We start from the raw sequence: 22,541 nt of genomic DNA on the forward strand, positions 1-22,541 counted from the left end.
CTCAACAGTTGAGATGCCCGTTGGACACCGTGGTCCAACGTCATGGCATGGGCAAGCTCGGATCCAAGGGCACGAGTCGGAGTCCATTTACCATCTGCTGCTCAGAGTTGATGTTTCCCTGGATGAATCCGAGAGCAACGGACACAAAAGGGTCAGGTAAAAAGAGCCACATTTATTTTTTGTCTTGTTGTCACATTTGTTTCTCAGAGATATTGTTTTAAGAAAAGCAAATTTACCTAACAGTTGTATGATCTTATAAACTGCTTTCATATCCTTTCATAATGCATTTTTCCCATCCTATTCATTATTATCTTTTTGATAGTTATAATAGTATACTTTGGAAATTTGTTAAGGATAAATTATGCATCCTTGCATGTAAAACACATGATCACCAGCAGCATACCAAACACCCTATTATATTTCATTGCTCTCAGCCTTTCTATCAGAGTGCTGTCTGACAATGTAATAATCTGCAAAAAGTTCTTAATATAGTAATAGATGTTTACAGTTTTTAAATTGCCATTCTATGGATACATCTGTAATCATTGTGTATGCCACTGTGTCGTTCATCAATGCATATAACGTTTATTAATAAATATAGTTATTTTTAATACATATGCAACCTGTCCTTCAAAAAACATTGGTTCCACCACAGCGAGAGTTTAAGGATTGGAGGCAAATGCGTTTCAGGAAACGTTAATGTTGATGATAAATAACTTTTTACATGTTATAATTAACACATGAGTGGATGAATTGACATGTTAGGACTCAAATTGGAGGATAAAACTCTGCAGTTTATTTTATGTTACCTACATTCTTTACCTACAGAATTAGAAAATATGGTATTGCACAATTCAGCAAAGTGCACCAATTCAGAGCCTTCTTTGTAAGTGTGAAGATCAGCTGTGTTGATTAACGATCGCGTTTATAAGGTTCCCATTCACTTAATATTCATTAACCCCTCTAGTGTAAACTATATTGCTATCAACACAAGTCTATAATCACTCACACACACATCAAATGGAATTTGTAATAGTGGTTATTTTCAGTGTTGGTCCCAAGGTACCTTTTAAGTGACTGAGATGGGGCTTTGACAGGTCTGCTTCCGTGTGTAGCTGTGATTAATGTGGGCTGTCAGACAGCGGTAGAGGTGTCAGATGTTTCCCCCAGACTGTTTCTTTAGGAGGTAACTTTCCCTGAATAGTTGACGCGATAGACAGCCTGCTCCTGTACCACCGTCTCAGACATAACTGTATACACATGGGCTTAGGGGCCTACTTTATCTTGCACTTATTGGTTGACGACTACAGCAGCCAGCTCGGGGTACACTCGGTGTAAATCCTTTAGCCAGCCTCAGCCCTTTACGATAGACTTAATGTGTCGTTTCCTCCTGTGTGTTTCTCTGCGTGTGTGCTGCCAGCAGGGCCGGTCGTCGGCGTTGCGCCCGCCGGCCAGTCCGGCTGCGCGGCTGGAGGCGGCCTGCGGAGGGAGAGGACAGCCTTCAGCAGCGGCCAGCTGCTGGAGCTGGAGAAGGAGTTCCACTTCAGCCCCTACCTCTCCCGAACACGCAGGCTGGACATGGCGACCGGCCTGCGGCTCACCGACCGCCAGATCAAGATCTGGTTCCAGAACCGCAGGATGAGGTTCAAGAAGGAGCGCAAGGACCTAGGGGCCGCCGGTGGGGGCCCGCGCTGGGCCACGCGCACAGGCCCTACCCTCGGCGTGGCCCCCTCGGGTTCAGCCCACCTGGCCTTTTCAGACGCTCAAGTTATCAGGGCATTGTCGTCGTCGTCCTCGCCGCTGCCGCCTCAGTGTCTGGATTATGATCAGAGCGCTCCGACGCTGCTGGATGCGCACAGCGATGCCATCAACAGCTATTACGGTCCCGTTAACCCTGCAGACTTGCCGCCTCTCGACGGCCTGGCGCCATCTGTTGCAGACGGTTCACAGTTGTACCCTGTAGATAGCAGCCATCACGGGGACCAGAGACGGGGCCCAGGGCCAAGCCATTTACCAGCCTCCATTTACTCACATCCAATTCTTCTGGATCCCTCTTCCCTTACCTACATGTGACCAGGAGATGTAACGTTGACTTTGTTACATGAAATTCCATCCTATAACATTTACAGTATGAATATTAAGGTTGCACTATGATCACTTGTAAGCATTAGTAATTGTGTTTTTAATTTGTAATGACTGACAGTGAAAGCTCACTATTTAGCTCTACTTGGTGGTTACACGTATTTAGCTTTTCTTCACATTGAACAAAACAACCCTTCCAGATTTTACAGTTTCCTACTTTTGTAAGGTAATTTGTGTGGTGGAATATGGTTGCATGGTACAAGTTGACTCTGGGTCTAATTCTGGGGGTAATGTGTGCCGTAGTCATGTGTTGCGTTTTTAGCTGTTTACAAGATCTACGCACACTGTTTTGTTCAAATTACAATTCTGTATTTACCTTCTCTAAAAAATATCATATTATTATTCCAATGTGGCAGGTCATGAATGTGTTTATGATTAGAATGTATTTATTGTTTTACTGACATTTGAGAGATTTAAGATTGTGGATCTAGAAATAGAAAAAAATAGATAGTCATAGATCTAGATACCAGCAAATACATATGAATGCTCCGGGCATTTGCCTGTTAACTATGGTGTTGTTTAACCTTTACTTTTTATATTGTTTATGTCTTCAGTCAATATTTGACTCCGCCATGTCCACACTATGAATGTTTACATTTGAAAACGTATATCCACTAAAACAGGGGAAAACAAGTACATTCTGTCATGCATTTGAGCATTTTTATACTTGGGCATTATGGAAAATTAATAATGGCTAATTTGTGTAAGAATTTTTAACATCAGATAAGCATATTTGTAGTGAATCATATAAGACATTAAATATTCAGTGCTGGATTGTGTTCTGGATAGATGAGATGTCATGTCTGCGTTTAATAAATGTGTTTGGAGAAAGCAAAAGCTCTTGTGTACTATTTTCTTTCCATTTTTAATTGCAGTTCAATTCTTTCCCCAGCATGTAGATTATGATTAAACAGTTCTGGATTGTATCCCAATGGGGCGTCGACACTCAATTCAAATTAGGGATTCTTTAGATTCAATGAAACTCTGTAATATTGTGAATTCATGTTGCACACTCTCAGCGCACAAGCCTCTCCCTGGCTCCTGCTCTAACTTCCCAGCCATTAATCATTCCGACAAGGCAGTCTTTCCAGAAGTCCAACCACAAGCTCAAAACCCACTGGGCAGCATGACAAGATCTCGTTCCTCCTCTTTCCCAATGCTTGCTTTTTCAAGAGCCAAAATGTAATGCTGCGAGTTTGGGCTTGCCTCTCTCTCTCTCTCTGTCTCTCTCTCTCTCTCTCTCTCTCTGTCTCTCTCTCTGTCTCTCTCTCTCTCTCTCTCTCTCTCTGTCTCTCTCTCTGTCTCTCTCTCTGTCTCTCTCTGTCTCTCTCTCTCTCTCTCTCTCTCTCTCTCTCTCTCTCTCTCTCTCTCTCTCTCTCTCTCTCGCTGTCTCTCGCTCTCTCTCCCTCTTGGCCTCTCTCTCTCCCACTCACTCTCTCTCTTTTGCTCCCTCTCTCTATCTCTCTGTCGGTCTCTATGTCTCTCTGTCTCAGGGGGAATGTTAGCAGTATGGATTAAGAGAGCTTGCACATGAGCCAACAGCGGTTGTATCACTAATGACTCATATGTTTCTTAAAGGATCATGGAGAATGCTATTTTACTGTAAAACGGAATCCATTGTGCTTCTCTCGAACCTTTTATCAACATGGTACCTTCCATGGTCATTCTAGTTTTCCCCTCATTATTTTTAATTTGAGGGTATTGTCATCTTAATTGCACACATGATACATAATGTTGGTGTTTGACAGAAGTAGGTCATGGTTTCTCTAGGGTCCCAACAACTGCATATATATATATATATATATATATATATATATATATATATATATATATATATATATATATATATATATATATATATATATATATATATATATATATATCACTGACAGACAATAACTTTCATTACAGAGATTTAGGAGCACAAGATTCTAACACACACTTGATAATGTAAGCCTTTCATATCAATAAACCAAAACCCAGAGGAATCGTCGGCACACTGACATCTTTAAATCAACGGCTCACTTGTAAATGAGCTGTCAGACAGGAACCTCTGACAGCAAGATGGAGGGAGTGTAGTCAAAGCTTCATTCAGCGATGGTGTTTGAACGCAACGGCCCGCCTTCCTGCTGTGGGTTGTTTATTGGCTAATTTGGATCAACTATTATGTGGTAACAACTTGACACTATGTATGTACAGTGCAAGACCACTGCAGGGAGGATTTACATAGAAACGCTGCCAACACTACTTTTACATAACAGAGGAGGCTACAGCATTGATGTTAGCGCAGTTCTTTATTATTAGATAGCAAACATGAGGAGACAGAGAGGGGGAGGAGAGAGGGGGAGAGAAGGGGAGAGATAGAGAGAGCAAGAGAGAGGGATATTAACAAAAGCCATTGCCGCACTGCAAATAAATGAGAAAATAAGAGAAAATGAGAAAGGAGACAGGGAACGGAGGCCGGAGAGAAAGAGAGAGAGAGAGAGTTAGAGACAGAGACAGAGAGAGAGAGAGAGAGAGAGAGAGAGAGAGAGAGAGAGAGAGAGAGAGAGAGAGAGAGAGAGAGAGAGAGAGAGAGAGAGAGAGAGAGAGAGAGAGAGAGTGGGGGGGGGGGCTGAGAGAGAGGGAGAGAGAGAGAGAGAGAGAGAGAGAGAGAGAGAGAGAGAGAGAGAGAGAGAGAGAGAGAGAGAGAGAGCGAGAGAGAGAGAGAGAGAGAGACACACAGACAGAGACAGAGAGAGAGATAGAGAGAGAGACTGAGAGAGAGACGGAGAGAGACAGAACAGAACTGAAATCCTGAGCAACAGGAAGACAGTCTGGGATTCCTAGCATTCCTTCAATCTGCCTTATTTTGATTTATGGTGGTGATGGCGTCTTGGGAGGCTGGACAGAACCTTTACCTCTAGCTGCCCTCCACACTCCCCTCCCAGACCCAACAAGCCTGGAGAGGCCGTAACTCTCTGTGTGTCTCAGGGGGATCCCTGGGGGCCCCCAAAGCAAGGTGAATATTCTGCTTTCATTTTAACATCACGTTAGATGTCAGATTAGGCCCCCTCAAATGTTATTATGTTCCATTTACCCTTTCCCCACACACTTTCGCATATGCACACACATAAGCAAACATACACATATTCCACCCCTCCCCACACACACATACACGTATACACACACGCAAAGACGTAGACAAACATGCAGACACACACACGCAGGGTTGTCACACAAGCAGATTTATTTACATCCATTATAAAGGCACATCTATGAAGTTGTTTGTCTCCAGGTTAAGGACAGAAAGTGCACACCAGAGAGTGTTGAGAGAATCCATAGCATGTCATGTGAAACACAACCACCACTGTTACGCCAATATAAGTGCCTTGGTTGTCCCGCTGGATCTCTTCTCCAGAAATGTCTTCTCCATATCCCTTACATGGCTGCACTGCCCAGCTGCAGCTGTTGCGAAACAGATCGAGGAGGGTTCGTATAACTATCCAGCTGTGCCTCCAATGCAACGACTGTAAAAACACCCTCTTTGTACACTAAGAACGCCCTTCTGGCTCATAACTGAATGTGAAGCTCACCGCCCACCTAAGTAAATATGTCAGGTACTACATGGTGGAAATATTCTAAACATTTCAAATGAGTGTTTAGCTACTATTTCTCTACCGCTTTGAAACAGCCTATGTCTAGGTAACACATTGAAAAATACATAAAAGGCAACAAACCATTTTAAGAGAATACGACAGTGGTGACATTTAACATAGCTAAAGGAATACAATGTGCCCCTATGGATATTCCCATTATTCTGGAAAGGTGAGGAACATGGAAACCCTTATATGGGCAGAGACTGAGGTGATCTCCTCCATTAAGAGGAAATGGAAAATCAAATCAGTCTGAATAAAATCTATTAAATTAAATATGCATTTTGTTGGAATACCTCCCCAACGTTTTTGCAGAATAATACATACTAAATAAAGTCTGATCAAAAACACAAAAGCCATAGTTCCAGACTTTTTGGCAGATTAAAAAAAAACCTGATGATTTAAATCATGGCTTTAAGCAAATTCTGACAATCATCATCATTAACACCTGAGTCTCCTCCGCTGATATCCCCCAGCGTTGCCTCGGCAGCGCCCCATCTCGCCAGGTGCTTGATGATTGTTAAGTATCAATTTCTGGTGTCACCTTTAACGCTTTTATTTATTTGTCTGCTACACGGTGCGGAACCGAGCCTCAGCATCACTCCGGCGGATGGATTATCACTCACATGCTAGCACTCATCCATCTTGGAAATTTGACTCCCTGAATCTCATACAACTGTTACTGTCGTATTACGGCAGCACATTATCAAGATCAATGACGTTTTAAATGGTTCCCAGTTAAGAACGATCCCGCACCATAAAAAAGGTAAGTTGGTGATGAAACTGTCCGACCGCCAGAGGAGCAGCGAGTGAAGCAGTCACGAGATGGAGTCTTCCTCTTCAGGTGAAAACTCTCTGATGAATGAATTAACCTGTAATCATACCTTTTTCCCTGGCAAATGCCACATGGCTGATGATCATCGATCGGCAAAGAATAATTGAAGTTCAAATGGCTTTATAACGCAACGTCTAATCGATGGATGTTACCAAACTGGACACTTCTGAAGGAAACTGAGACTGTGTGTGTCCAAAAGAACCCCGTGGAGGATACATTGATTCCCCTCATTCAGGGGGAGTGCAGCGACATTCCTTAACCCTCAACCCTCAAAGAGCCATGGAAGACTCTGACACAATTGATTGTGGAAATAGAGGAAACCTTGAGAAAAATATCAGGAGAGGATTTTCCTTCTTGATCCTGGGTTTCAACATGCTTCACAATGATAACAGTAAGCATTTATTAAATACACCAGCTACATCCACCAGGGATGTTGGCTTTTTCCCTGGTTACATTTGGAAGGATTCCCTTACTCCCATCCTTATTCTAAAGGACGCTGCTTTAGTTCAACATTCCACTTCCCTTTTCATATCCGCTTAATGCATTGTTTATATTTTCTAGACATTTCATGCGGTAAATCGTTTTTTATTAAAAGCTTCACAACAAAAACCCTGGCATGCACCAGTCCATCACTTACAACGCACAACAACGCTGCACATTACCGCCGTGTGTTTGTTCGGTGATTCACCCCTGTTTCATGTTTAACCCCGCTCATTTCCCACAGTAAGGAAACACCAAAGTGTGCACAGCAGCTTCGGGGAGAGATGACTGATGGCCTGTTGTCATGATGTCTGGGATTGTGCCGACTCAAAGCCTCCTGGCTCCGACCAGAACCGGTGAAGTGCTGCCATACTACCGGCGGTCGCCGTGGCAGCCATTGCTTCACTGTCACACACTTATAGGCTGTGCACATCGGTACTATCTGAAATGTCCCTGGCCATTTGCACGCGCTGCTTCTGCCGGATTAATGGTATAATAACATGGGCACTGTACTGTGACGGGTTTAATAGATTTTAACACTGAACCAAGGGCAATCATTTGAATTTCACCAGATATCTAAAGGGACCCTTTTTTTTAAAGGTTATTCCCTGAATCCAGTGTGGGCCTCAATCTAAACAAAACCGCATCTCCCAATTCATTCATTTTTCACAGGGAACGTCGATATTTGATATACACTGACACGCTCCATCAATCACTCGGATGGCCTTCTCGCAAATGGTCAATGTGCCACACTTAAAGATAACTGTGCACTCGTTTTCCCGCCAGTGTCTCGCTTTCAGTTCCTATATAGGCCAGACCCAGCGACACATCATTACCATACCTTTGTGATACCTTTTGTACCGACCTCTGTGTGTACAGAATCCAGGACCACCGCCTTCCCGTCCGCCACACCCAGCATTAGCCAGCCGTGACCTCCCTGGTTTGGGTGGCGTCTGTTAGCGCTGGTTAATTCCCGCTCTTCTGGGGGGACGAGAGATGACAAATAATGGGAGCTGACAACTTCAGGCGAGGGGGTCCGCAGTCAACATCAGCCAATGGCGCTATTATAGAGCACTGTCAGCAGGGGCGAGGGGGGGGGTCAATACAAACCAAGGAAATCATCTGCGCGCAACCGTGGCGATCCCGGGGCCTGCGCTCCTCTATTGACACACATCAGAGCACGCGAGCAAACAAATTAATATCATTCAATGCTCTCACTGCGGCTGACACCCACCGCCCAAGTACTGGCCTGTTTACCTGACCTCCCGTCATAACAGAGAGGACAATGTAACTGTCAGGGCTCACATGATCCAGAACGCCCGCAGCCGCTCTCAAGTGGACCTGTGTGAAGGGTGGAGTCCAGCCGTGCTGCCGTTGAGAGAGGCTCATTTGTGTTGCAACGGTTTGGTCATGTCAAGATCTATAGACATAGTTGGGATTTGCCGAATGTGGAACATACCGGGAATGTGTTTAGATAGAGGGAGAGAGAGAGACGGGAGAGAGAGAGACGGGAGCGAGGGAGTGGGGGGAGGGGGGGGTTGGCGGGGTAACGTTTAGTTTGGTTGTAGATGCATTAAACATAAAAAGTGATTATTTGCTTCACTAAGTACGTTTTCCCAGAACTTTCTCAGCCAAATTCATTAGTTTAAGGGATAAAAGCTGTCCAGTGAAAGACTAATCCTGCACGTGTAATTTTAAATGTGATAATATAACTTCTGTTGCTAAAAAGATACAAGGCAGTGAAGTGGAAAACACTTAAAATATGCTAATCAAACATATGGCCCTTCTAGAAACAAACACAGATCGGTATCCTTGTCCTGCAAGATAAAAAGGTGACTTGGTTTTAAATGTAATTTGAATTCATCCGAGGGATGCAATAGGCGGGGGCTGCTGTGTGTGTGCGTGTATGTATGTGAGTGTGTGTGTGTGTGTGTGTGTGTGTGTGTGTGTGTGTGTGTGTGTGTGTGTGTGTGTGTGTGTGTGTGTGTGTGTGTGTGTGTGTGATTTTATTTTCGTTTGCATATGGGAAAGAAGAGATTGCTCACACCTGTTTTTCTTCTCTTTTCCTTTTTTCCCTTTTCTTGCAGCATCCCCCTTCTCTCCCCCATTGCCACCGCCATGCCCCCCTCCCCCCTTTTCCCTTCTGCTCAAAGCCATTACAGAAATACAATTTCTAATACCTCTGCACAGGTCTTCGATCGACTGCAAACAAATTTATATTCAGGCAGTAAACAGAAAGCTGCAGAGATTTATTTATTGAGTGTAGAGGAAAGAAACAAGGTAGCGCGTGAACCCTGGGTAACCTCCGAGCTGACACCAAGATGGATATGTGTACCATGCAAATGCATGGAGGGAAGGGATATATTGCACTCAGTCATTCAGCACATCGCTGCCTGTAGAATCCCATTAACTTCCCCAGCTGGGACCATATTTCTATGTAGTAAGAATTCAGTTAGAAGTTGTTCATTACAGAGAATTGTTTTGTAATTACTGAAGAGTTATAAGAGAATGTGGAAATGGTTTAGAATAAAGGTCACGGGAAAAGACTGTGTTTATGAGATATGCGCGGCTATCGGTAAACTGTATATGGATGAAAAAGTTGTTGTTTCATTCATGTTATGTTATATTTGTATTAATAATGTCATTGTCATTATTATTATTGTTGTGGTTGTAGCATCCTTAATTCATTTCATGAATTAAGGATGCTATACATTTGGAAATATCTCAAATGTGTATCAATTTAACTATCAATTTAAAAAATAATGTAATAATATAATCATAATACTATTGCTATCTTTTAGGAAACCAACACCAGCCACACGACATGAAAACTTACCTTTTGTGACAGAGATTTATGAAAAAGCTATCGGATTAATACTCATACTACCCCATTGTGTTTGACTCCATAGGATTCCCTGCTCAGGGGGGCACAGTGTTCACTGTGTAGGTCCAATTGGCTCAAAAATATATCTCTCTTTAATTTTCTCTCTAGATAAGATACATTTAAGTGGAACATAGTTAATTGTGAAAGCAACAAAAGTAGGTCACCAAACACAAAGATCTCCCCCTAAAAACTTAACAGATATTTTGAAAATATCTGAGAAGTAATTTGTGCTGTATTCATAATATACCGCTAGACATAATATGTTATCCAATTAAAAAATGGAATGAGAGAAACAATTACTGCCATGATGGATTTGGTCAACAATCTAACACCATGAATTAATTATTGTGGGATAAAAACAAAAAAGCTTTATTATTTTGTGAATAACTTATTTATATTACCATATATTTATGAAGTTACAATATTTATGTAAAAAAAAGTATATACAATGTGTGTTGATTGTTTTGGTTCTGTATTTGGAAAATAAAAACTAAACTAAAGAAGTTTGCTTGACGGTGTTTAGACTTTACTTTAAAATGAAAATGTCCTGTCAGTCTGTCAGCTAAACTTCTTGATCTCACCTCAAAGTCATTTAGTATTTGTCCGAGGCTAATTACAAATCTGCTGCCACTGAAACTCTAAATACCAGCTGTCATGACCTCTGACCCCATTAAGTGTGCCTTTCACGTGGCCCAAGCCTCTACTAAACAGGGCCCCGGGTTTTCAAGATGTCTTTGCCAATTTGCATAAACCATTAACTACATAAATACAGCCCTAGTTTTAATACTTTCTTTTTTAATGAAATTATTTTTGGGGGCAAATGTTGATACAACAGTCGTTTGAAAACCAAAAGGCATCACAGAAATGAAACGCATATTTGTTTTGACAAACTGTTCCCAGCTGCACTTTTGGTTTTTAGACACAACGCATTCTTCCCAACGGTAACAGCCTGCAAAAGTGAGGTAACTCTCAGCGGCAGGGCGCCCTCGTTTTCAACTGATTTCCCTGAGTTTAAAACTTCTTCAATCAGTGGCCTAATGAGCGTTGTCTCTACTGATGGCTGCGAGGTCCGGCTATTGGCCAAGACCACGAGGGCACGTCATCTCTATCAATCAGGAATTGTGTGTTCTCCTCCAGAAGGAATGTCCCCATGGTCTCTAACCTCCTGACAATGCGTTACTCGATGCATGGGAGGCCGGCCACGAACTAAAACCTTGCCCAATGATTATGAAGGGGAGAGGGGGATAATGACTTCCTATCGAGGCGTAGTAGAGAGTAGCCCTCTTTCCAACGGCTGCTACCAGTCCAAAGAGGTCGTGCACGGGGACCTGCCTGCCTGCAGGACTTGTGGTGCACAAGGACCATGGGCCTCGGGATTTTTATCACATCGCCAGCGGTCAACAGCGTCTAACTGTGATTGTGGAGAGGAGACGTTGACTCTGTACCCGTTTCAGGACAGCTCTCCACCGCCCCCGACCGCCTGGCCCCTCTCCTCCCCGCGGGTCTCCAGATCTCAGGGGCAGGACTCTCCGCGACTTCGCTGCTGCGCGTCCAGGGCACACAACGAGGTGCGCTCGGGTTTTGGGTCACTGGACGAACATATTCAAAACTACTCTCAAGACGGGCCTGACTTCCACGTCGCTCACCTGGAGGACTCTGCCGTCTCGGATTCCAGGTGTGACATAGAGGATGAGTATGAAAGGAGACAAAATTACGAGTGTATGGAGGTGAAATGAGGACCACATTGAACGGGTAAGTTTGTTATAAAAGTTGGCCAGTGCTGCAATAAATATCCCGAATGGAAGTATCTGATTTGAATGATCAACTCTTGCATACGTAACGGAGGCTTGGCCTACATACATTTAGGTACCCCTTAAATGTAAAGGATTGTGCTGTGATTTCACCTCGGAGGAGGTTGCATGTGTTCTTAGTGTTATCTGCAAGCTCAGAAGCTGACGTGTTTCTTGCGTCAGCATGCTGGCTACCTTTTATCATCCTTAACCCAAACTACAAACTAATTCAATTTATTTTAGAGCAGAAGTTATTCTGAACAGTTTCCCTAGCCGTGCAGTATATACAACATTTCCACAACATATAAACAGTCAGAACCCCCCCCCCACACACACACACACACACATATGAAGAGTCTACTTTTATTATTGCTCCTCCTCCTGCTGTGATTGAAGAAATAGTCAAATCGGGACGGCGCTAGCTCTCTCCAGTGGGCTACTGTAGCAAGTATAGCTGGTTTACTAAGGACACAAATATAGATCGTTTACTCCTTCACTGATACTAACTGATACTAACATTATTCAGCGGTGCTGAATAATGCAAGATCTCGCCAATCGAGCTCCACATGAAGTTGAGTAAAACTTATTCTTGCAAGCTCGAGTGATCCCCATGAGTATTGATCAGTTGTCTGTTTGTAATGAAAGCCTTGTCTATCGATTTCAGTTCCCAGCACATTCAGATGTGTCCACCTTTTTAACATAATTGCTGTCCATACCCATCATGGGCCTGACTGCTAACTCCTGGCACAGCTTTACTTTAATTCCAGACTGTAAGCAGTATGAGAAATACCCTCACAACTTGATTCAAATGGCTTCCCCAAATCATCCTTGGCACTGGAAAGTTACCATTCAGTCCTTCAGCTCCTCAGATGCCTTCTTGCTCACAAATAGTAGCACTGATTGGGCACTTGCATTTGAGCAGGTTTTCAGTAGGCCTAAGTCTATATCTGCTTTGGCTGTGCATTATTATTTGATTGAGCATATGTTCTAATGTTCCCATGTCAAATGAGTCAAAGAAGATGAACACACAGCTTTCAGAAAACTTCTAGGTCAATAGCAAACACACCCAGAATCCCATTCACAAACTTGTGAGGACTTCAACATCTTTACTCCTAATACCTCAAAAGCAGCATTAGCTGTGTGCAGTATAAAAGTACCACTCATGAACACCCCCTTTCTCTGGCGGTGTGTATTAATATGAGTGCAAGGCGGTCTGCCCCGTATTCCCATTGCGTTTGGAAAGCCCTTCACAGACCCCTTCTCTAACCTGATCGGGTGGCTGCTGTATATACTCCCAGTGCGTCATTCTTCAATTATGCTTTGACAGCACCTGAATTACTGTGGGCTGGATGCCCAGATGACTGAGGCAATGTGTATCGATCTTTCCCTCTTTCTTCTTCCTCTCCACGGCTCGGAAGGCCCCTGCCATAGCCCCTTTTGTGGGCTGGCTATTTTTAAGCGTGCAAGTCATTCCTCAAATATTTAGTTTGATTCTTTTATGCCTTCTGGCCGCCCTCGATTCTATTATCTTTGGAGTCATAAATCAGAATGCGCATGTGATTTGCTCTCCTTGAAAGCCACGGTGCTTAATTACACACTGTTGGTTTCTTCTCATTGCACCGCCATTCCTCCACTAGCTAACCTTGACACTCATTTTCTTAAAAACACCAATGTGGACATTTATCCTATCAGCTGACCTTTCAATCTGCTGGGGGTGTTTTCAGAGTGGCTAGAGGCCGGTTAACCTTCTTCTCCACGGCTCCTGGTGGGAGACTTTATTTATATTTTTCGTTTTTTCTCTCATCCCACCTGGCGGTTGTGACTCCATTACGCTGGGGTTCAGGTTCTGGGGTCCCGAGGCCATCTGACAGCCCGCCACCCGTCTGGCACCAGATGCCAAGGCAGCACCCCACCCTCAGTCTCTCTCCACACTGGATGAGTATTTAATGTGCAACCAGAAGCCTGAGAGAAGGACGGATAAATATGTGGAGATATCCACTCCTATTGAGACGTCAAAGGCCTGGAGGAAAGTTTGGCAAATGTTAAGCCGCCAATGACAGAGAAAGGCCCAAAGTCACACACTATCACATGATTTTTTTTTTTATCCATTCTCTAATGGGCTGGGAACAGTGAATGATATAAGTTTGTATTTGTTAGATTTATTATTTTCTCTTTATTTATTTTCTTTCCTATATAATGTACATCCACACCCCATCCACAACAGCTGATCATGTTAGTGTAGTTCTAACCCATATGTGCTGTGTCACAGCTCCAATATGCTGTAGTATAGTTAAGGGACAATTCCGGTATTTTGAACATTGAGCCCCCTTTCTGGTTTGTCTAGGATGAGATAGAGTGGTTAACACCGAAAGGGGGGGTGCTTGTAGTCTTTTCGCTTGTTTCTAGCCCTACTGTTGATACGGAGAACCGAGCGAAAAGACTACAAGCAACCCCCTTTCCGTTTCCGGTTCCGGTATCCGTTTCATTTACAAAAAGCCAAATAATACAAGACAGAAATTGTATTTCGCTACGATACTTGAACACCACTAACCACTCGTTGAGTTTCACATTTCTGAAAAGGAACGTTCAGGGGTGTTTTTGAATGGCCATAGCCAGCCATTGTGAAGCAGGAAGGGGCGATTCGAAATTAACCAAATACTCGAGACGGGACCAATATTCAAAATTTCGGTGTTAAAGGCACCCAGTGCAACTTTCGAGGCTTAAAAATAAACATTCAATTTCTAGTCTTTTTTACACGTAGTAAGTTTCAATAACTCCATACCATTACATACCGACATTTAAGCAGCAAAGATGAGACGTCGTTGTGTGGTGAGAACTGATACAAAATCGATAACAACAACAATGCAGCCATTTTCTTTATTTTTTGTAACCTACAATAAATAAAGCAGGCTTCCAGTCAATGGAAAAATGGCTTCTCCCCACCGGCGATTGTTGTTGTTTACGATTTTCTATCAGTTCTCACCACACAACGACGTCTCATCTTTGCTCCTTGAATGTCGATATATAATGGTATGGAGTTATTGAAACTTACTACGTGTAAAAAAGACTAGAAATTGAATGTTTATTTTTCATTGAATGTTTACATAAAGTTGCACTGGGTGCCTTTAACCACTCTATTTCATCCTAGACAAACCAGAAAGGGGGCTCAATGTTCAAAATACCGGAATTGTCCTTTAATGTGCATCGCTTGTTGAACTCCAAATCTTAGACAAAGTGTTTTTAAACAGGAAACCTTGTAGCCTATCCAATCGATTAATTTATTGAGTTAATTAATTAATTCCTATTTTAGGCTTACACATTTCAGCTGAATTATGTTAAATAAATTGAAGATCTTAGTTGAAGCCTTGATTTGACTGTTTTTATATTCATACTCTATTAGTATTGCAGATGGTTTAATTGAAAAAGGTCTGCGTTTGTGTTGTGAGTAAGCCCATCGATCTTCCTGATAGATTTATTGTAACGCCTTGTCTTTCAGCCAGAAGGCACGTGACCAGCGGGGTGAGTATTGTTGGCTCGGCCTTCAGTAGGCTACTGATGATAGTGCTCATGTAATATGGCCGTGGCCCTGCACACGGCCGACTGCCTGCCCAGCTTAATCGGCAGGCAGTCGGCTGAGCTGGAGCAGAAGTTCTACCTCCACACCAGTACCTGACCCGTTGCCGGCGCGGGGAGGTCGCCGGCGCCCTGCAGCTAAGTGAGACGCAGGTGAAGTTTGGTTTCAGAACGGGCTCATGAAGCTGAAGAAATTACTGAAAAACAGGCTGTTGCGACTGGCGGGCCCCGCGGCTGGGATCTATTAGTCTGGACACCTGCCCCTCTCCTGAGCCGTCTCCTCAAAACACCTGCCCCCAAAACTCTCGACCCGGCCCGAGGACGCCAGCCTCGTCACACGCCTCGTCTCGTCCGCCTCCGGTGTAATTAGGCCTCTGATTGGTCCGCTCGGAGAGGCTTCGTATCGCCACATGGAAAGTTTGTAAACACAAGGCGAGCCAGGAGGAAAACGCCAGAACCTTCTCCAGGGCCGCGGACGGACTTCTCGATGCTTTGAGACTATTTGCATATTAAAATACAAGTCCGAAAATCTTCCGCTTATCGAGCCTGCACCATGGAAATGGGGAAACAAACTAACTTAAATTGTCCATGAAATTGTGATGGTATAGGCAGGCCTATATTTCCCCTTAATATATTTATATGTTTAATAGCTTAAAAATATTTTTTTTTTTAGAAATGCGAAATGCGTTTCATATGTCTAATTTAAATATATGTATTTATTTGGAATGGACTGTATTTATTTTACTTTTTTAAAGAGTTATCACTGTGACTGCTTTGTGCAGTTTTGCTTTTTCAATCTCTGAAATCGCTTAGGCTAAAACCCCTATTTTCTTGCTTTTGACTGAATCGCTATGGCGTCCTGTTGAATTCTCTCCATTCTCTGCACACTCTCTCGTAGAGCAGAAGTCGTTCACTCAAACATTCTTACCTCGTTACGTTATTATTAATGGGATGCACATCACTTTAGAGTTATATAGGCCTATAGTTATATATCCTGCGAGTTGCAGCCATAATTACAAAGCACGTGGAAGTATTCAGGCATTCGGAGTTTGCAAGCTAAGGAGTTGTAATATTTAATCTATTACTGTATTTATCCATTTTATTCGTTCCCCTTTCCTGTGCCTAATGGTTGGATTATCAACCCGTCAGATAAAGTATTACAATTCGGCATGTGACTGATAGATTTATTGAGCGCAGGTATTAAAGAGCATTGATCCGCGGTGAACCCTTCGCCTCAGATTCTCTTCATCTTTTTATGTGCAAGCTTTTGCATTAATCTCTAAGTGCATATTAATGGGCTGAGGAAACATCTCGAATGGAATTGCTGCTTCTTTATAGCTCTATTTGATTTTTTTTAATTTGGCTTCAACATTCAATATGTAGATCGGACAATAAAAGCTTCCAATGCCATTTTGTAGCATATCAAACGGCAGCTGCATCAACTTAACGTTTTCATCTCAGATCCACATCTCAATAAAGGAATATGACTTTGAGCTGAGCCGTTAAATAGGCCTACAGCTATCATATCGCAGCCTTATGTGGATCCACCAGGTAAATGTCAATTGTAACAATATAATTCAAACCTCGTTTGCATTCTATGTAACTTCATATGGTATTTTTCCATTAAGCATTTCACGTTTAATGTATTTTGAAAGTTTTTTTAATAACTACGTTGGGTGCATTTGTATATGCATACAACCCTTGTAAAAGTTGCATCCACGTTTTTCTGTTTTTTTGTTTTGACAATATACTTAAGATAAGTAAGGAGGATTAAACAAACAATCCGATAATAATAATTATGGACGATAACAATATAATAATACCGTAGGCTATCTAACAGGCTAATACTAATATTTATAATAATGGTTACGATCATAATAACAATGACAATGACCTTAATGCTACGTGTGTAGGAAACGATAGTGGACAGTTGGTCGCTATGGTTAAACTAATGCATGAAGTTAAACCACAGTTCACCTCTAACCTCCTGACCTCTGTCTTGTCTAGGCACGATGTTACTCGGTCAGCGCTCCTAACGCAACGATTCGCCGTTCATGTGACCTAGTGAAATTTTTATTATATCCCCCCCCCCCCCCCCCCCCCCGCCCCGACGAGCAGAATTATTTTGTGTGGATATAAGGAGGACTATAATATTTAGTCCAGCTAGATTCGGAGGTTGTGTATTTGCCTTTTCCTCCATCTGGAGATAACCTGATTTTACACATTTTTTTAATAAAGAGAGGAAAAAATACGGTTAGTGACTGATTTTATAAATTGTATACACTCTCATAGGAATAAGACTTATTTTTAATCACACCATTGATACATGTGGGGATATTATGAAGAATACAAAATTAATTACATAGTCAAATATACAAATTAATTTAAGACGGCTATTTCTCACCAGCACTGGTGTATCTCGGGAGAAACTTTAAAAAGTTAAGATAGTGAGGTTTAGTGCCTTGCTTATGCAGATTGCTGTGAGGCTGCATTCAGACCTCTGATCATCCTTTTGTAGGCCCTCTCAGTAAGATGCAGCTTGTTCATTTGCCAAGTTTAAGTACTTCAGTAAAAACAAGCATCCTTTTTCTGGCTTGAATTAAGCTCTCTTCTCTACCTTTGTACTTCTTTTTGCACTTCGAAGAAATGAAGCCACATGGATTTGTCTCAACAAAATAAAAAGCAACTAAAGGACACCATTTATTTCCAGGATATAAATATTATGGTCTACAGCCATTTAGTGCTGGAGGATTAAGGCAATCCCAGTTTTATGATGGTACTATAATCCAATAGTAATCAAAACAGGAACACACACAACCCCACACACACACACGTTTAATACCTGACAATGAGTTGTAATGCTTTATATACGTTTACTTGCATACATAGGGCTATACAAAAAAAAAAACAATGTGAAAAGCAAAGGGTTTAAGAAAGTTTTGGGTGACCTATTATCTCTTACTTCGTCATCAGGTTCAACAATTGCCTTGCAATGGATGAGGGGGCATTGCATGGTTTGTTAAATGATAGTTTGAAAGTGTTCAGAGTGAGATCCACCCAGATCAGTCCACACTCTCTTACTCACCCTTTTCTGAAGACACATGCCTCATGACATTGAAGGTTCTGTGGTGAAAGTACGCTATATGTGATTCTATGTTTCCATTATCTGCCAAGGTATTTAGAAAACAATAATAGACACTGATCGCAGTTAGTTTGAATAATTTCGACTTTGCTGTCTCACATTGGATACTTGTTGGACAGCTGTTTTCTGAAGAACAGAACAAATTATACATCTCACTGAATATCTCCTATTTAATACTATCTTTTATTTCTAAGTGCTTCGCTCTTGAGCTCATTCTAATTAATACTAAGTTGACCTAGAATTAACTTATGCATAATATGCATGTAATATCTTCACCAGAGTGCGGGGGGGGGGGATTAAATCAATCTATCAACTTAAGCTGTTCAAAACTCCACGTGAAGCACTTATATAGATAGTGCTTCACGGACCAAGCATGCTTGGTTGTTGTGGCACAGCTGTGCATACTACGGTATCCCTGCTCGAAATGTCTCTGTCTCTCTCTCTGTCCGTGTCTCCGTCTCTGTCTCTGTGTCTGTCTCTGTTTCTGTCTCCGTATCTGTCTCTGCTCTATTGCTGTCTATGTCTCTCTTTCTGTATCTAACTCTGTCTCCTTGTCTTTCTCTGTGTGTGTGTGTGTCTCTCTCTCCCTCGCTAAGCTCACTCTCTCATGCAAGCTCTCCTCTGATTTTACTGTATTTCCTTGCCTGCCATGACTTTCATGCACAATTACTTTCTGCTTTCTTATTTTGCCATTTGACTACCAAACATGTTCTGAAATGATTCAAAGAGCCTTCTTAAGTACCATTGTGGGTTTGCATGTGCACAAGTCAAAGATAGTGTGTGTTTGCTTCTGGTCGTGTTTTTGCATCTGTGTTTGAGGTGTGTGAGTGTGTTCCTGAGTGTCATTTGGGTAAGTGTGTGTGTGTGTGTGTGTGTGTGTGTGTGTGTGTGTGTGTGTGTGTGTGGTGTGTGTGTGTGTGTGTGTGTGTGTGTGTGTGTGTGTGTGTGTGTGTGTGTGTGTGTGTGTGTGTGCGTATGTGTTTTGCATGCATATTTTTATGCCCTGTAGAGTTATGCAAATTAGTGTTTTGTATCTTAGTTGCTATCAAAAAAGCACTTAGAAAGATACAAAGCACATATTTGAATAATTGTTTTTGCACTCACACAGGCGTAGAAATACACAAACACACAGATGCAAACATGCATGCATGCATGTTTGCTCTCCGACACATACACACACACACACACACACACATACATAACACACACTGACATGGGCTAGCTACACTAAACAATGTGGAGACTAATTCAGTCCTTCTTCTATTCCCTCCCCTCCAGGGAGCTCATGTTGGGGACAGTTTCCAGACTCAGCGAAACCACGCAGCAAACAGCAGCACTCAGCACTTCTGGCTGCAAAGGAAAAAAGGCTCTTCAAAGAGGGGGGAAGGGGAAGCCTTTGAGAGTTAATGTAAGGTCTTGTAGGGAGGGAGTGAGGGGAGGGAGGAGAGAGGAGGAGGAGGAGCAAAGGAGGTGGAGCAAGTGTGGGTGCATGCAGAGGTGAAACTGTGTCAAGGTTGCACGTCTGTTGCATAGGAAAATTCCCTCCATTTTTGTTTAACGCTTTTCGTTTTTTTTGCAACCACCGGTGCTCCCTGAAGGAGAGGATGAACGGGAGCCAGAGGGGGGGTGCAGGGAGGTGTCACACCGCCCACAGCTCACCTGGAATCATGCAGAATCAGTGGATCCAGCCAAGGTGGCCTTCCTTCACCACTGATTGTGCAGGGAGCCACGCTGACCTCTCCGGTGCGCGGGTCTGCTCTTGCAGTAGGAATTTGCCCTTTCAAAAGTTGCACACAAGCAAAACAGTAAGGCCATGAGGGTATGCTGATAGCGTCTCGGGGATCCGACGATAATCAAACATTCATCATCGTGCCCTCGGTAGAAAGCCCTGCACTGGCCCCTTTGTTCATGCAGATGTTTTTTTTGGTAACGCATGCATCACGTAACACAACCTTAGGTGAGGACAAAAAAATATAATCAATATTTGTTTTGATTGCGCGATTTATTAAACATGCTTGTTGTATTGTTTTCAATCGGCGTAAGAAGAGAGCAGCTAGGCCACATATGCCCCACAACGCATGCAGTGACAGGACCGAGTGAATAGACTCCAGCATATACAAACAGGGCTCTGTTTAAACACGTGCGCCAGTACACACATCTGACCTCTCATCAGCATATTAGAAAGTCTAAACAAACCGCCGTAAATGAACCCTGTGATGCTTATTTGTCTGAACAAGAACACGCCCCTCCTTCCATGCCCCCAGGGTGAGGTTGCCATAGTGACAGGTTCATAGACATATGGGGGGGAGAGAGAGAGAGAGAGAGAGAGAGAGGGAGAGGGAGAGATCTGGGTGGATGGGCGGGGCCAGGGAGTGAGTGCAACGGGGGAGGCAGAGGAGGCAGAGGAGGACCCAGGATGGATGGGGTTTCAGTATATTGGCTGTCTGTCTTTCAGATATGTCTTTGTGCATCATCTGTCAGTCGGCAAGCCGCTCGGAAAATGGAAGAACGCTCCGTGAAGTTCCCTCTGTCAGCGCCATCTTGTGTGTCATTCCAAAGGTAAACGATTGGCTTTCACGTGTCCATCACATCCTGCCAAATGGACACGACTGCACCAATACATATTTGATCCCAGTTAATCATATGAAGACTGCATTGTTTTTGAATTCATAATTACTAATAAAATGGTCACATTAAAAAAGATCAATAAACATGTTTGTTGTTATTCAGATTGCGTTGAAATAAACTGTGGACCCATTCAATGTCAGGGAATGAAAGGTAGAGAAGGAGGCCGAGCGGAGAGAGGGCGAGCAGTAAAATACAGTGAGAATGAGGGTTAAAGGGATGAAACGGCCATCAAGCACTGCAGTGCTGCTATAAAAACACATTTCATCAGCCTTATGCAGAACCGAACCCCAGGTACTCAATCAAAACCTCACACCATATTTTATATTCTCTCTCTCTCTCTCTCTCTCTCTCTCTCTCTCTCTCTCTCTCTCTCTCTCTCTCTCTCTCTCTCTCTCTCTCTCTCTCCCTCCCTCCCTCTCTCTCACTATTGCTGTCTCTCTACCTATGGTCTCTTCTCCCTCCTGTATCATTCATCTTGCCCCCCCCCCACACACCCCCCCTAAATCTCTGCCTGCTTTTGCTCTCCAACAGATATGAGGGTGAGAGAGAAGGAGAGAGAGGGAGGGAGACAAGCAGAGAGAGAGAGAGAGAGAGAGAGAGAGAGAGGGAGTCACCTCAAGGTCAAGTCATGCAAGGTCATTGGCGGGTCATCTGCGCTGAATGGCCAACCTCTAGAAAGGCATCTTGTGCAAGGAGCCAATTGGATCCCTCCCCCCCCTCACCCCCTCACCCCTTCCCACCCACACCCCTCCCCTGCCCTCCCCAGCTCATCAGCGGCGGCGTGTCACGTGACCAGGGTGAGGCGTCAGAGGAGGATGATTAACGATGCTTTTAGTACGTGTTTAGAATGAAGCTGTCCACACGGCGCGGTGATTACCTGCTCCCTGGCGGCAGCTGCCCAACATAATTGCTTTTTGTTTGTTGACCTGGTTTAGTGAACAGAGAGACGGCGGCGGCAGGAGACGCTGTTATGTACAACCACACACCGTCGGAGGACGTGTGCATGTAAAGAATGTGTGTGATGCTGTGTGTGTGTTTGTGTGTGTGTGTGTGCGTGTGTGTGTGTGTGTGTGTATGTGTGTTTGTGTGTGTGGGTGTGTGTGAGATATCTATGCACAGGAAGGCCCAGGAATCAAGATATATAGTTCCCTTACCCCCTGTTTGCATTGATGCCCAAGGGAGGGTGTGTGTGTGTGTGTGTGTGTGTGTGGGGGGGGGGCAAGTGACACCCAATATAAACTCCTGCTGTGAAATCAAAGTAGGAAGCTATGAGTATGTGGAGAATGTTCGCTACGTGCAGTGATACATTCTGACGTGTTGAACTGTCCCGGAGTGATGTCAGAGAGAGGAAACCAGGGGTGGGGTGAATAAATATCCCACATGCACCTCTAAGGGCTGTGATATTTCTTCTTAATACATAATGTGTGTCAGC

General features: G+C 43.3%; 2 protein-coding genes across 2 annotated transcripts; both read left to right on the forward strand.

Annotated features, from left to right (window-relative positions):
* The first annotated feature begins 13 nt into the window (after positions 1-13).
* On the forward strand, positions 14-2,979 carry LOC132459897 (homeobox protein HOX3-like). Its single transcript, XM_060054763.1, has 2 exons — positions 14-151; positions 1,348-2,979. The coding sequence occupies exons 1-2, from the start codon at positions 14-16 to the stop codon at positions 2,071-2,073; spliced, it is 864 nt and encodes a 287-aa protein (XP_059910746.1). The 3' UTR covers positions 2,074-2,979.
* Positions 2,980-10,697: 7,718 nt separating this feature from the next.
* Positions 10,698-21,287, forward strand: LOC132459905 (segmentation protein fushi tarazu-like). The gene is given in 4 exon segments (XM_060054775.1): positions 10,698-11,711; positions 15,391-15,424; positions 15,427-15,496; positions 15,499-21,287. Coding segments are annotated over 4 exon segments (741 nt in total). The 5' UTR covers positions 10,698-11,163; the 3' UTR covers positions 15,588-21,287.
* The last annotated feature ends 1,254 nt before the right edge of the window (positions 21,288-22,541 follow it).

This window comes from Gadus macrocephalus, chromosome 1, assembly GCF_031168955.1.
Source record: "Gadus macrocephalus chromosome 1, ASM3116895v1".
NCBI classification, from domain to species: Eukaryota; Metazoa; Chordata; class Actinopteri; order Gadiformes; family Gadidae; genus Gadus; species Gadus macrocephalus.

What these genes read in the sequence shown, in the direction of transcription:
- LOC132459897 (XM_060054763.1), top strand. Translation starts at nt 14, where the DNA reads ATGCCCGTTGGACACCGTGGTCCAACGTCATGGCATGGGCAAGCTCGG. An exon ending in AGAGCAACGGACACAAAAGG is followed by an intron (nt 152 to 1,347) that starts GTCAGGTAAAAA and finishes TAAATCCTTTAG; the next exon opens with CCAGCCTCAGCCCTTTACGA.